General features: G+C 33.5%; 2 protein-coding genes across 5 annotated transcripts in view; one reads left to right on the plus strand and one right to left on the minus strand.

The window, feature by feature from the left end:
- The window catches only part of LOC117100857 (sia-alpha-2,3-Gal-beta-1,4-GlcNAc-R:alpha 2,8-sialyltransferase-like), a 15,785-nt gene extending 12,670 nt beyond the window's left edge, over positions 1–3,115 (plus strand). Inside the window, exons 6-7 of the mRNA XM_033240694.1 lie at positions 664–899; positions 2,854–3,115. Coding sequence (XP_033096585.1) covers positions 664–899; positions 2,854–3,080 — 463 coding nt within the window. The 3' untranslated portion in view covers positions 3,081–3,115. The remainder of the gene's footprint in view (positions 1–663; positions 900–2,853) is intronic.
- An 854-nt stretch (positions 3,116–3,969) lies between these two features.
- Positions 3,970–15,007, minus strand: part of LOC117101003 (uncharacterized protein C19orf44-like) — an 11,966-nt gene continuing 928 nt past the window's right edge. For 3 of the 4 annotated variants that reach the window (XM_033240848.1, XM_033240857.1, XM_033240865.1), the window contains exons 2-9: positions 13,139–13,312; positions 11,018–11,899; positions 10,035–10,134; positions 8,799–9,545; positions 7,383–7,478; positions 6,348–6,511; positions 5,657–5,778; positions 3,985–4,105 (exon numbers count right to left, since the gene is read on the minus strand). In XM_033240848.1, the coding sequence (XP_033096739.1) occupies positions 5,677–5,778; positions 6,348–6,511; positions 7,383–7,478; positions 8,799–9,545; positions 10,035–10,134; positions 11,018–11,899; positions 13,139–13,264 (2,217 nt within the window). In that variant the 5' untranslated portion in view covers positions 13,265–13,312 and the 3' untranslated portion in view covers positions 3,985–4,105; positions 5,657–5,676. Of the gene's footprint in view, positions 4,106–5,656; positions 5,779–6,347; positions 6,512–7,382; positions 7,479–8,798; positions 9,546–10,034; positions 10,135–11,017; positions 11,900–13,138; positions 13,313–15,007 lie in introns of all 4 variants that reach the window. The other variant, XM_033240873.1, reaches the window with a different exon arrangement.

Genomic DNA, 15,007 nt, shown 5'->3' on the forward strand with positions numbered 1-15,007 from the left:
CTCCTGTAGGCCAACCCCAGTACCGTTACGATTTTAAACGTGCCGGAATATCCTCAAGATACAGACAGGCTAATTATACACTCTTAGAAATACTTCTTCGGAGGTTCTTGGCTGTCCTGTATATGGAACCCCCAATGTAAAAAGGTTCTTTATTTTGAAGGGTTCTGTAAATAGTTCTCAAAACATTTTAACGACCTAAAATGGTTCGAAGCACCCTTTTTGCGAACCTATTTTTCTCATTCTTCGAACCATTAAAGGATGCTACAGGGGTTCTATATAGAGGACAAATTAAGAACCCCTTAAGCACTCCTTTTTTTTCTAAAAGTACGTGTATGAGTTTAAATATTAACTGATTAAGTTTTTTTGTCTTCATTTGCATTTGATTTGAGTTTTCTTTTCCATAAAACGTCTACGCTTTTGTGCAAATTTTCGTGCAAACTTTTGTGCAAAAGAATGTGCAAAAGGAAATTCAAATCGAAGTTTTAATATTATAATATGCATTTGCTAGATTGATCTTATCTTTGTTTTTGTTTTTTTTTCAATTGCATTCTTGTACTGCCACCGTTATGCTAAATATGGTTGTACCTAAGGCTGTACCTTTTAGGGTGCCACTGAGGAATATATTGAATAAAACAAAAACAAACCATTTATTGTTTACCGTAGATACAACACATTTGACAGAATTCAAAACATAAGTGATTTCCGTGAAGACACGTCCAGACAAACAGGTTTGATATGGATTCCTGTATTTGGGGACAACTACTGGACAAGAACATGCTTCAGGGCTTATCACCACCACCGGACAACCAACTCGAAAATAGTTTTCGGTCATCCGGAACATTTCAAAGCTATTTGGAGATTTTGGGAGAAAAGAGGCCTACAGACCTGGCCATCAACAGGTGAGAGAAAAACAAATTCATCTATGCTCTGAAATCTAGATGAATTGTTCTAAAATCCGAGATTTGTACAGTTTATTATTATTATATAAGTCCTCGCTAAAATCATTTGTTGCAAATAATGGACCTTCTCGGAGTATTAATAAAACTTGACAAAACCGACCAATCAGTGAAGGCCCAGCAATACGCGCTTCTCCCCAAAAATACACGTTTTGTCACACCAACGGGTTTACGTACGTTTATGCTGACGATTTTCTGTGACCATAGCAACAATATCCAGGCAGTGGTTTTTAGAAGAAAAGTACAGTATATTACATTTAATTCTAAAAGCATAAGCCAACAAGAAAAAAAGATTGTAAAGTATGAAGTTAATTTATTGGCAGTCATACTGCTTTATCACTTTAATAAAGAATCAGATAACAGTGTTGCTCACCCAGTCACTTCTTGACATATTTTTTACTAAATAATACAATCTTTAAGACAATGCAATATGAGCCAAAATAATAAAAATAGTACTGTCCATTGAAAACCAATTGAATAAATAACTGTACAACACAATACTTTATCAACAATCAATTGTATTAATTTTTATTAATAACTTTTAATAAAAGTACAGTAATAATACATGAAAATGCATTTTCAGGTCAGCCAAAAGTATAAACAAAATAATAATTTAAAAAAAAAATAAAATAAAAAATTTAAAAAAATAAATAAAAAAATAAAAAAATAAATAAAATATAAATGAAATAATGAACTATTCATCATTTTCCTTATCTCTTAGTGCAAGCTTTGTCCAGATCAAATTTTATGCGTCTAGTAACAGTGATATGCCCATATTTGGTGGTAAAAACTTACGCCAGCGTTACACAACTGTGAATACATAATCTCCTTTTGCACAGAGAGAAATCGTTACCATTATCCATAAGAAACAATAAGTAGGCATTAAATAAATCAAAACAATAAAATGACACAAAAAAGCGCAGAATCGTATGACCGGACTCTGATTAGTTAAAACGTTTTCCCCCATTAATGGAAAAAGAAGGGCGCCGTGTGCGTCTGGATATACTTAGCAACAGAAGGGCGCCCTACACGTCTGGACCAAGTATAGAAAACCTGCATTACTGTATTAAAAAGAGAAGGGCGCCGCGTACGTCTGCACCAATTTGCACCTCATTTTTGCTATGCGAGTGCTCTATCTTGTATTTCTAGTATCTTTGTCAAAAGGTTTAAATAAGAGGAATTTCATTTCATATAAAATACCGTAAAACCTTGAATTAAAGCCCAATGGGCTTAATCTTGAGAAGCTTTATTTTGCAAAAATTTAGCCTTCCTTTTAAGATATAATGGACTTCTTTTCGATACAATACAGTACATACACTGTACATGAATTTCAAAAAAACAAAATAAATTAAAAACACGCTTGGTTTATACTGTAGTTTGCGAGTTAATGCTGGTTAATACAATCCAATGATTCAGATTGGTGTTACAGTGGCCTTATTTATTGTTTTATAGTACAAATTCCCAGAATTTACAGTATGTGTTCATTTTAAAAATACCCCCCCCCACCCTCTTTACTTTGCAATAGTAGCCTCGAAAAGAAGCTCATCTCGAAAAGGACCCCATCCAATATTTGAAAAAAGTTGAAGTCCAGGGCTTCAATTCGAGGTTTTACGGTATTTTAAAGTCGGTTTTCCACTGGGCAAATTTATTGGCGCGAATCGAAAGCGTCGGTTCATGCGAATGCGCATTCACATCTTTATCGGAGTTTCTGCAAAGCGAAAAAATGCGCAACCAATCAGAGCTCAGGAAGCAAACCGACACTTTGATTCGCGAGAATAAATTTGTCTAGTGGAAAACCAGCTTAACTGTTAAACATTGCAAACAAATACATATTTTTCAACAGATGAAATATTTTGTTACAAAACCAACAATTTATAAACTCGTCTTCTCCCAACAGGATTCTATTTAGCAACGACAGCTTTAGACCTTTGCGATGAAGTTCATCTATTTGGTTTCTGGCCATTTCATAAACGATATTACCCTGAACCACATGACGTGAAATATCACTATTACGAGCACTTGCCTTGGGCCAAAAAGCACAATATGACATCTGAATTCCAGTTACTATGGCAACTGCATATGGACGGCATTCTTAAAATTCATATTGGCAGATGCCAACAATAAAATGCAACATGAAAGTAGTCTTCTTATTGCCATATTGTTAAATTATTGGACTGTATTTTATATTATTTCAAATTAACTGCATTGTCAGTATTGAACATTACTAAAAATGTTTTAGTTCAAAAATGTCTTTGAATACTGTACTTTAATGTGTAGAAAGTAGCTTAGTTGTTTAGTCAAGGGTTCTGAACTCTCGCTCTGCGAGTCGTTTGTCTCCTTGGGCAAGGTACTTTTTCTATGTTTTTTCTCTGTCTACCCGGGAGTATAAATAGGTACCTGGTAAGATATTGTGGCATTAAGTGTTACTAGTTTTTTGCGCCTATTATACACGCACGACTAGGAATACTCCCCATGGAGCAGACAAGGTTGCACTTTGTTCTGGTTTGCCGTTGTATGTTATCCAGTGACCAGGGGTATTAACACTCGCCGCCTTTGATCATTGATTTGGAATTGGCGCTATACAAATCTTTGGTATTATTGTTAAGATACTTGACTTCAAATAGCAGGGTCATGGGTTCAAATCCTGAGACAGATAAGGATTTTTTACTCACAACTGAAAACCTTTCCACTCCCTAAACTTTGTAACAGGAATTAGTCTATAGTGCATCACATCTTTTATACAATTAAGAGAGCCCTCTATACCAGTTTAATACCAAAATAGGTGAGATGAGAAGATGGAAGAATCAAGCCGGCAGTCAAGGCCAGTACTTAGTTGGAGACCAAATTTAGCCATAAAAACTCTCCCCATGAACCCTAACAGGCAATTTTTTTTCTTCTTAGCAGTCAACCGACCGAGGCTTCTTCATGGACTTGGTTCAGACCCTTCCATCGGACACGTCCGACCACCTGTCAGCAAATTTCTGGCCCCGCCACTGCCAGTAATGTAGAGTACATGTTAAAATGTTCACTGGCACACTGAGGCTACAGCCTGCCATCTGCCATTACCTATAACCATCATCCATTTCCCCCTTGACTTGTTTGAGGGCCTCCTCCATGGTTAATCGTGGCTGCCTGTGCTTGTTTATGTACTGAAAATAAAGACATTTTTAAAATCTTTTTAAAAACTCCAAAGATTCATATTGTACTTTACATGACAATCATTACCAATACCTCAAAATTAGGATTTATAAAAATAGAATTTTACTGATTAATAATACCCCTTTTACACTATCAGCTGGACTCCGGAATAAACCCGCTTTTACTTTCCCGTTGTCGATACACCGGGTTTCAAATACCGGAGTTGGGGTTAGTGTAAATGGGTGAACATCAACAACTCCAGTGTGCAAAACCCGAGTTCAAAGAAGCTGAATGTTTTCAGGAGAAGCTTCTCCGGGATAGTCCCGTTGATATCGAAACACACAGTGTAAACAGTCCCGCCTTTCACAAACCAGGATTTTAATCATCCACTTATTATCCAATTTTCAGTTTTTTTGTAATAATATAACTATTTATATATTTTGAAGGTATTTAGTTAAAAATTATAAAAAATAATTTAAGTTATATTTTATTGCTTTGGATTGTATTTTTGTTTAGAAACTAATTCTGTTTTTAGCGTACAAATAAATTAAAATGATTTTCCCCTTCGAAACTAAACTTGATTGCAGATTAATGAGCTAGTTTTCCTCAAAAATGCTCATTGAGGGCAGCGTTCAACACCGGTGTTTGTGTTCAATTGTAAGTGGGGGTAACCCAAGATCATCCCGCAGTTTCTTCGTTAAGTGTAAATGGGGTTTGGCTCCGGTGTCACGCCAGTTTTTGCTTTCTTTCATTTAAATTCTAAATGTTAATTATGTTTAATTATGTATATGAATGTCTATTACATATACCAAGGCGTAATAACGTGTTAATTGCAACAAAAAATTATATATGCAACTTTCATTTAAATTCTAAATGTTAATTATGGTTATTTATGTACAAAGAATGCTTTAAAACGTATCGAATAAAAATTAAATACTTATATGCATCTTTCATTTAAATTCTAAATGTTAAGTATGTTTAATTATGTATAATAATGTCTATTACATATACTGTACCATGGCGTAATAACGTGTTAATTGCAACAAAAAATTATATATGCAACTTTCATTTAAATTCTAAATGTTAATTATGGTTAATTATGTACCGAGAATGCTTTAAAACGTATCAAATAAAAATTAAATACTTATATGCATCTTTCATTTAAATTCTAAATGTTAATTATGTTTAATTATGTATATGAATGTCTTATACATATACCATGGCGTAATAATGTGTTAATTGCAACAAAAAATTATATATGCAACTTTCATTTAAATTCTAAATGTTAATTATGGTTAATTATGTTTATGAATGTCTATTAGGTACAGTGTATATACTTATTATTATGCAACTGTTTATCTAATAGACATTCATATACATAATTAAACATAATTAACATTTAGAATTTATACAAAAGTTGCATAGATAATTTTTTATTGCAATTGACTCGTTATTACAAATAGGTGTTACGCCACTGATTATATTACATTATACTGTCTGATGTCTTTACAAGTAGTGTTACACATGAAATTGTCAATTTATGGTATAGGAGTTTAGCTCACTTGCCCTCTGCTCCTTAGCCTCATTCGAGACTTGGTTTATGAGACTTGGTATCATGTGTGTATGAGTGTGTTTTTCTTGTTTGTTTGAGCATCTTTATATCCATAGAGGACAAAACCCTCCTCTGTGGAGAAAAGTAACAAAATACTACTGGGTTCTGACCTACAAAAGGCATGCTAACTTACCTACCACTAGTTGGGCAGATCAGACAAACCAAGCTTAGCCGTAGCTAGCCATCAATTATATAAAATGAAAAGTGCGTTCAGGCCCATGGAAGGAAGACTACAGTATGTACCAACTACTCAATATTGGAATATAATAATAATATTGTCTATGTCTCTGATTTTCTTTTCTGTATACAGTATACACATATAATAGACCTACTTACTGTAAAAATAATGACATAAAATTACCTGACCTTTTTTAAGAGTGTGGAAACCTTGAATGTTGAAGAACTTACAAATCATTAAAAGACAATTTAGAATTCAGAAAGAGTCAATTTCGGTCATCTAGGAATCCAAATTTTCTAAGGGGAGGACCCCTGCTTTTTTTTTGGCTTTTTTGGAAACACTTTGAACCCCCCCCCCCCACTCCTTCAAATCGTGGATCCGCCAACCCTGATACTTACAGGTGATGGGCAATTCTTATTTTGATGGCTATGGAACAAAAAATAAGAAGGCTATTTGCCCGTACCTGTCTGGTTTCTTCAAGGGTTGTGTATTGGTAATCTTCAGAGATGGAGTTCATTAGCTGATGATGTAGTCGATTCATGTTCTGGATGGCTGACTGTGTGGCAATTAACTGAGCTCGCAACATATTATTCATGGCAAGGACGCTCGGACTGTAACCAGTCAATGCTGTGTAATAAACCAATACAGAAATTATCTATAGCTGTATCATTTTCCCAACAGACAAAATAATAATAAATAATAGTAATATTGTCAATATGTTTTGTGCCAGGAAAAAATGAACAAGTCGTTGTGCTAAATACACCGTATTTATTCAAATAAAGGCTTTTGAGGGGGCGTTTATTCGAGGGAGGCATTTATTTTTTTTTTGGTGTAAAATGCCACTTAATTTCACTGTAAATGTGCAGGTGCAACACATAATTACCGTCAAAATGTGTTATTGCGTGATCATAAAGACTTGATTCTGTAGAATATAAATAGAATGCATTGAGAATGTTTTGTTTTACAGTCATTTACATGGGAGTTTATTTGAGGAAGAAATAAGGCGTTTATTCGAGGAAAGCTTTTATTCCATGTGAGGGTCTCTGGAGGGGTTGTTTATTCAAGAGGGTGTTTATTCAAAGCGGGGCATTTATGCAAATAAATACGGTATACATTTATTAATGCCCTTATAAAAACTTAATGTATTATAAGTATTATAATTATATTCAATCAATCTCAGGGACTATAATATTCATTATTGTATACTCTTTAATTTTTTTGATAATATACAGTACTTTATATTATAATTGCTAGTTTTTATGGCCATCTGTGGATAATAAATATATGAGTTACCATATATAAAAGATGGAAAATTAACAATAACCTGCTACTGCAGTGATGAGCATGGCTCATATTAAACTATCCTTCTGTACAAAGTTATATCTCATTAGCATTGGTAATGTGTGTGCCAAGTATAGTATGAATAAACAAAGTCAAAGTTACATTATTGTGTAATGTGTATGAGAGTATAACACAACACAATTAAAAATTGTCGTACCTTCCAGGGCGTCAGGGGAAATGACGTGGCTAGCCACCGGTGTTGGGTCAGTATACCCAAGGCCAAGTGACGGACCAAGCACTGCTACTCCTTCATCTTCAAAAAAAAAAAATACTTTGCAATGCTCTGCCACAACTTATGGAAGCTTGGTCAACGATCCTTGATCAACATAGTCCCACATCAGTATTATACACATCATTAATAATAATACAGTAGTTTAATTTAACTTCTTTTTTTTTATAATTATATATTTTATATGTATTTTTTTTATATCATATTTTTCTATTGTAAATAAACAAATTAATAATTTAATAACTACACTTTTTGTATAATATCCTATGTTGTTATATCTTTTAGTTTAATTAAATAAATAATAAATTAATAATTGTCTTGTAATAATTTAAAAATATATACTCTATATGTTTAATGTGTTTATACAGTGTTCTCCCAATAGAAAAAAGTTTTACTAGTAAATTTGTTCATATAGAGCCAGGTAAGCATATAAATAAAGTAAATACATAATCATAGCCTAGGCCTGGACTGGAATAATGTTCATTTATAAAACGAAGGCCAGCCTAGACTACCTAGGCCTAGTTAAAGTGCATTTTTTATACTACCAAAACACAATTTTTACTGGTTGGTAAATTATATATAAGTCTGGTAAAATTGACGGCTAAAACAGCTTAAGGAGAACACTGGTTTATATTTTTTTTATATACTTTTATGTAGTTTTTTTTTTTGTATCTTATTACGTGCAATTTTCCACATCTCATTTCTGTCTGATGTGTGGATACATTTGTTGTTCAAGGGGGAATGTACAGTAGATAGGGGTGCTTCTCGCTTGCTCATCCTTTCCTTTTTTATTTTTACTTTTGTTCTCAGTGCAGTGAGGATGCTTAATAAATTTATAAATAAATAAAATATATCCACACAGACATAAAATCACCTAATACTGGTCACCCAATCTGTAGATGGGGCTTAAGTAAAGGTCAATACACTGTAGCTTTTGTTACTCCTAAAAAAACATGTTGAAATCCAAATATAATATTCTTCTTTCTTAAATTTTGACTGACTTACATGGAAAAATATTAAAATTAAATTATGAACTTCAATCAATCACTGTTAGTTATTCCTATTTTAAGATTTTAAATTTTGTTTATTCTACACAACACATTCTATTTTACTATTACTGTTTACGTGGTTATATCTTATATGACTGTATTATGTATGAATGCACCATCGTTCAGGTTTGTGCAACTGAAATACAACAAAATCAACAAGGTCACTAAAATCACTAAATTATTGAGGTCCTTAAAATTGAACTCCAAACACACAAAATGTGTACACCAGGAGGGTTATAAACAATCTGTAAATAATGTGTATGCACGTAAATTATTTTGGCGAATTAGATCTTACTAGGATTCCATTGGTACTGCAGACCTCCTGCATCCACTTGGGTTCCAACATCAATGCCAGGAACTCTGGAGCGGCGCTTTGCTGTTCTTGGAGTAATTGTCAATGTCCTGGTTTCAGATGTGTAGCTTTGACTGAAAGTCTCAGTTCTTGATGCATCTCTAGGAAGGTCTTCCACTTCTGAATCTGTTTTTCTTGAGTCACTATCAAAGTCTTCAGTATAACTGAAGCTTCTCTGACCCTTCCCCTTATGTTTTGAATGTGGCGATTCATTTCTTGGAGTTTGAGTGCTGAAGGATGTAGAATATGAATCTCTTACAGACCTCTTTTTCTTCTTAATACTACTACTGCTCTTTTCAAAAGAGTGTGAATATGATTGCTCCACAATTGTTTCACATATTTGAGCACTTTGTTTCTCAGAAGTTGCGTTCTCTGTGAGTATCTCGCTATCACTTTCAAAATCACTGGCATAACTCTCAGACTTGGTGGAAGCAGTATCTCTGAGATCATTGATTGTCTGCAGACCAAACCTTCTGATGCCTGATATAGACCTTTCTGTCTGGACTTCCTCTACAATGTCTTCATCACTATCTCCACCAATTGTGCGGAAACTTGAAATTGAGGATCGAGAAGTTAACCCTCTTTGGTTCTTTTCCGGTGCATTCTGTTTGGCAAATTTCTTCTCTGTGTTACTAACCTCTGAAATCACTTCTTGTAAGTCTGTCATTTGTAGAACATGTGAGTGAAATCCTACAAAAACAAAATTGGAATTTGGAATAAAGAAATTAACAGTTGCCAAAAAAACATGAGAAAAGTTATAACTTTCAAAGACCAAGACAATAATTTCTCAAAAACGAAAGCTTAAATATATAACATTGGGAAAGAATGGAAAAATATATATATAAAAAACAAGGTTAAAATGAAATCCTTGAATTAATTTTATCAGTCATTTTAATTATATTATGAGTGGATGTAAAAAGTGTAGGTACCATGTGTATAATAATAACTGTGTATAACTTTGGAAAACATATTATATCATTGATTAACACTAACAATAAAAGTGCGAAACACCCACGAAAGACAAAAAAAAAACAAAAAACACAGTTGCCAAATAAAGTAAATACCACAAGTGCCAATGTCTCCTGTGGATATTAAGATTACAATTTGACTTAACTTGCTTTTCTACAAGTCTACAATTTTCTATTAGATTTTGCGTTATGTGACACTGAGAACACTAACCTACAAGACTTTTGTTGTCTTCCTCTGGAATACTACTGTCTGTACTTAAATCATTGTCAATGTCTTCAGATTCTTTTGGTTCTTCTACATTTTCTTTAACCTGAGAAAAAATATGTCAGATATTGACAGTATAAAATAAAAGCAAACATACGTCTCAACGCACCAGGATTGTAAATGGACGTTGACTACTGTACTTGACCAGTGATTTTTTTATCTCAGATTTTAGTTAATACTGCCAGAGTTGTCTCTTGACATCAGACACTACTGTACATAGCACCTTGAATTCAATTTACCCAATTAACCAGAAAACAATGTTTAAAATCATTAAAATGCAAAAGGTTCAGCTAAGCTGACAATATGTCGCTTATTGAGAGTCGACTCAAATCAAGTCAACTACCATCAAAGTCGACTCAAATCAAGTCAACTACCATCAATTGAACTTCGGCAAAAATTTGGCAGCTAGCCAGTGGGTTGTGTGACATGAGTATTTCTTTCTATTTTAAGCAATTGCAAATCACAAATTGCTTTCAATTGCTTATATTCTATCTGCAATTCAAAGCAACTGGTGATTTCGTTCAATGAGTCTTTAAAATAGGTCTAGAATATTCCTAATAAATGTTCAGTTTCATTAGCTTGTTTAGGGTGCATTGATTCAAGGAATTACTTAATTGTTCATACCTTATATTGAATTTGAAGTAAATTTCTTCGGGTTATAATCGACCTTGTTTTACAAAAGTAATTTTCAAATTCAATTTTCACCATGGTGCGTGATACAGTACGTACTTTGACAGTGGTTTTGACCTTTTGGAAAAAAGTTCAAGTCGAAAAATATTGCACTTTTGGGGATAGGCTAATAACACTGGGAGTTGCAGTGATGACGTCATGATTGGCTAATAATATAAGGTAATTTACAGTCGGGAGTGACAAGAGCGCTACTGGCGACTATATCGGTTAAGTAGAGTTGCCTTTACTCCTGTACTAACCTTTTTGGAGGTGTGTGCTGATCTTGCTGATGTCTGTTGTGTTTTGATTGGTGGAATATCAGGTGAAGTAACTGGTGATAAGTTTATGATAAATGCCTGCATCTCATCATCACTATCATCAAAAGTCTTTAACGACTCTAAAGGTGGAGTCTTTTCTATTTTCTTAGGGGTTGATGTTTGAACTTTGTTCGTAACTGTTTTCTTGAGGTGGCTACTCCAATTTTTCTTGTCCACAGATTTACCTGCTGTCTGTGCAGACTTTTTAAGGAACTTACTTTTAGGAGTGTTAAGCTCTTCCTTACGTTCATCAGATGAGGCATCTCTCTTTGGTGAAAGTGAGTGCATATTACTGACATAATGTTTACTTTTTGAAAACTTCTCCGGTTGACCAACAGTTGTTAAACTTTGTAAACCTTTAATTTTATCTGCTTCTGTTTTTGCACCTTTAAATTTTGTAGATGAATCTGATTTAACATTTAACTTCTTATTGGTAATTTCAGCAATGATGTCCTCGTTGATGTCACTGTCATCTGAAGTAACAATCTGAGCAGATTTTTTCTTTGACGCATACTTAGCTGTGAAGGCAGCGGCTTTATTTAGTGCAGATGAGCTGTATGAGGGTGCTGTTCTGTTAAGTTTCCCAGATGCTGAAACTGGTCTCCGTTTGGTAGAATCTGCAACCAAACCTTCAACACTAGAGACGGGCTTGGTAAGAGTCTGGCTTAGGCTCTTCTTAACAAACCTGCTCTGTACTACTCTCTGTTCTGGGTTAATATCTTCATCATCAGTAGTTAAACTTAAATCGCTGAGACCATCAATGACAGACTTAGTTTTTTTAATTGGTGTTCCTGAGGTTTTCAATGACAGCTGTGACAGATATGCCTAAACAAAGAAAAAATGAAAGAAATAGAACATGCGGTACAAGTGATAAATCAATGTGTCACTCATATTCAATTCTACAACCTGACAGGCTGGGGGACTCTGTATCCCACAGGACCAAAGCCGGCGATATGAAGGTGTCACACTTGTAACGTTTTACAAACAAAAAACGTCTCATTCAGCCTGATGAAGTCTTGCTGACAACAAGACTTAACGCTTGCATCGTTCAACATCAACTTATTGGTTTACTTGTTAAAAAATTTATTAAGGACATATTCACTCTATTCTCTACAGCTATACAGTGATCATACCCGCTAAGGCTCACCAATCACCAAGCCCCGAAGCAGAAAAGAAAAAGCATGTTTTTTTAATTATCTTTTCTCAAAACTTCTTTAAATGGCCAAACTTGCCCAGTTCTTTTACAATAGCATCAAATTTGGAATCTTTCTAGCAATTGTTGGTTAGTTGGTTAGTCTGTACAAACTTGCAGGGCTTAGGGAGGAGGTTAATGTTTTTCTAAGCTGAGCACACACTGTGTTGTATGGCCGTCGACTAACGAATCCACCTCTGCTCTCGGTAAACGCTTGATGACACAACGCTGCAGATTGTTAATAACAGACTGAACATATAGTCATTATAACTGAGGCATGTTGTGGCAAAATGGCCAAGTTGTAGCAAAAATTGAAATTCAATTTGTTTGTATTTTCATATACCTGAGCATGTGATCTTTAAAATGAGGGGTCATTCATTGAAATTGGACATTTCAAGACTAAGTTATTGGAAAGTGAAAGTACAGTACTCTTAGAGTCAAGATAAACATGATTTTGAGTAAATTTGCCTTTCAAAGTTATTTGTGTATACATTGTTTAATAGAATGAACTATCAAAATAACATTAAATAAACAATTTGTTGACCACTTCCAGAACTAATACTTTGGTACATGATTAATAAGACATTAAACTTTTGATCTATAATGAAAAACAAATTTGGATTTTTAGGCAATTTTTTGAGCTCCCATATTTTATAGCTCATTTACTCAATACTGGACTGTGAGACAACTTAACCATTTTGCCATGACATGCCTCAATTGATCTGTTTTGCGCATTTTGTCGCACTGAATTCTCTGTGGCATCACGTCGACCGACGGCCGTTGACACAGCACATGCCTGGATTCAATCCTTTACAGACAAAGCATGCACAGTCAAAAATGTTTTAATTTTAAATTAGCATTACTGTACTTACATCAAGCTCAGAGCCTTCTGTATTTTTAACTGTGGCAACTGGTGGTACATAACTCAAGCGCCGTGACTGCTTGAGTAGACCTTGGGCCTTCTCAATCACTGATGCACTCTTCCTTCTGGCCTGCATTTTACTGGCGTATCACTGCAGTCTCATTTGAGTCATATTGGTACATAGCTGAATAAAGAAGAAACAGAAACTAAAATTAGTCCTCTAAAATTGTCAGTGTATGCATAATGACGCCAAAAAAACTTGGTGTTGCCCAAACTCCACAAACCAAAAATTTCAAGCTCAAAATATTAATAGAAGCTTTATTAATTAATGAATTGATACCATTTTACTAACCAAAATGAACAAACGAACCATCAAAAAGTGGCTCACATTTGCGCGAAAAATAGGTGTACAGAACTGTAACTACTGTAGCCTACTGCATCCATTGGTTATATTTTATTAGGGATAGGCCAGGGCCTAATTTTCTGCAAAAATCTGTGTGGAAACCAGCGAGGACAACATTTCTATGCCTATATTTTGCCCAGAGAATATTCCATGTGCAGGCCCTATTTGACTGTCATGGCAAATGTCATTGTGCTTGAGAAAAAATTTGACCATGATTATTACCTACTGTATACACAAAATGTTCAGACCTGGGCCATGGCATTTATTCCTAGCCTATCCTATCCAGTAATCAGTTACTATCATATGTTGTTTTTGATTTTTTTAAAAATGCAGCTTAATTAAATGGCCTGCATAAGAGGCAGGAGGTATAGACCCCTATGTTTACATATTGCCCTGCCCTGGTAAGGCAAATGTCTGGTTATCTTGTTTTTTTGTGACAAAAATATGAAAGCCATACCGTACATGGATGAAACTCACATAAGCTTGTAGGCTAGCTAGGCCCAGGCTATGTCATAGGCCTAGTAGTAGTAGCAGTAGGGCCTAGTAGTAGTAGTAGTAGTAGTAGTAGTAGTAGTAGTAGTAGAAGTAGTAGGCTAGCTAGGGCAGGCCTTCTTAGCCTAGGCGGCAATAGTAGTAGGCCTAGTACATAATATATAGGAATCGACAACAAAAATAACCAGAGCCTTGCAGGCGTCAACGTTCCTATGCATGATACACGACTTTTAGAAGTATATACGTGTAATATATATATATATATATATACATATATGTATATACATATATGTATATATATGTATATATATATACATATATATATACATATATGTATATATATATACGTATATATATATACACATATACGTATACATTTATAAACATATATACATATATATATTTATACATATATATATATTTATATATATATATACATACACATATATTTATATATATATACATACATATATATTTATATATATATATACATACATATATATTTATATATATACATATGTATGTATATATATATATGTTTATGTGTGTGTATATATACTTATATATAAGTGTACATTATATATAAGTATATAAGAATATAAGTGTATATATATAAGTATATATATAGGCCTATATAAGTATATATGTAAGTATGTGTATATATATAAGTATGTATATATAAATGTATATATAAGTATGTGTATATATATATGTATATATATGTATATATATATATGTATATATATAAGTATGTATATATATAAGTATGTATATGTGTGTATATATATGTATATATGTAGATATATAAGTATGTATATATATAAGTATGTATATTATGTATATATATACGTATATGTCTATATATTATGTATATATATATATGTATATATGTGTGTGTATATATAAGTATGTATATATGTATATGTGTGTATATATACATAAGTATGTATATATGTTATAATGCATATATGATATGTATGTATA

Source organism: Anneissia japonica, unplaced genomic scaffold (assembly GCF_011630105.1).
Source record: "Anneissia japonica isolate Jap-2015-1 unplaced genomic scaffold, ASM1163010v1 scaffold904_len716149_cov161, whole genome shotgun sequence".
Lineage (NCBI taxonomy): Eukaryota > Metazoa > Echinodermata > Crinoidea > Comatulida > Comatulidae > Anneissia > Anneissia japonica.